This window comes from Anarrhichthys ocellatus, unplaced genomic scaffold (assembly GCF_004355925.1).
Source record: "Anarrhichthys ocellatus isolate YVR2014 unplaced genomic scaffold, GSC_Weel_1.0 scaffold2233, whole genome shotgun sequence".
In the NCBI taxonomy this organism is placed as follows: Eukaryota; Metazoa; Chordata; class Actinopteri; order Perciformes; family Anarhichadidae; genus Anarrhichthys; species Anarrhichthys ocellatus.
Genome location: NW_022282207.1, coordinates 1 through 561, shown reverse-complemented (window position 1 = coordinate 561; position 561 = coordinate 1). Strand labels below are relative to the sequence as shown.

At 53.8% G+C, this 561-nt stretch overlaps 1 protein-coding gene across 1 annotated transcript in view; it reads right to left on the bottom strand.

The window, feature by feature from the left end:
• Positions 1-512, bottom strand: part of LOC116378216 (SCL-interrupting locus protein homolog) — a gene marked incomplete at its 5' end in the record, with an annotated part of 8,059 nt that extends 7,547 nt beyond the window's left edge. The window contains 2 exons of the mRNA XM_031840051.1: positions 37-275; positions 397-512. Coding sequence (XP_031695911.1) covers positions 37-275; positions 397-512 — 355 coding nt within the window. The remainder of the gene's footprint in view (positions 1-36; positions 276-396) is intronic.
• Between the last annotated feature and the right edge of the window lie 49 nt (positions 513-561).

The following is a 561-nucleotide window of genomic DNA, read 5'->3' as shown; positions in this document are numbered from 1 at the left end:
AGACATACAGAGAGGCAGACATACAGAGAGAGACAGACAGGCAGAGAGAGAGACAGAGAGCGAGACAGACAGACAGAGAGGCATACATACAGAGAGACAGACCTTGAAGCAGCGGTGAAGCTCCGCCTCTGATTGGACGACGGTCTCGTTCTGCGTGGAGAACCAACATGGAACCAGGACGTCTCCGGGCAGCAGAGGAGAGGGGACGATGGAGGACCCGGTCTGGTCCCGACCCGGATCAAACCGGTCCAGGGTCACGGTGACCCCCCCCTCATCTGGACCACAGTCATCAGAATTAAGTTTTATTTATAATAACTATAAAGTTGATTATCTCTCAGCTCTGATGGATCAGATGTGGAACCAGGTCTCATCACCTGGACACAGGTGAATTCTCACCTGCATCGACACACACCGACCCCAGCAAGAAACACAGGAGGCGGGGCTTGTTGCTGTGACGGGCATGTCGTTGAGCCAGACGCAGAGCTTTCTCCAGCAGCACCAACCGAGGCTTCCTACACACACACACACACACACACACACACACACACACACACACACACA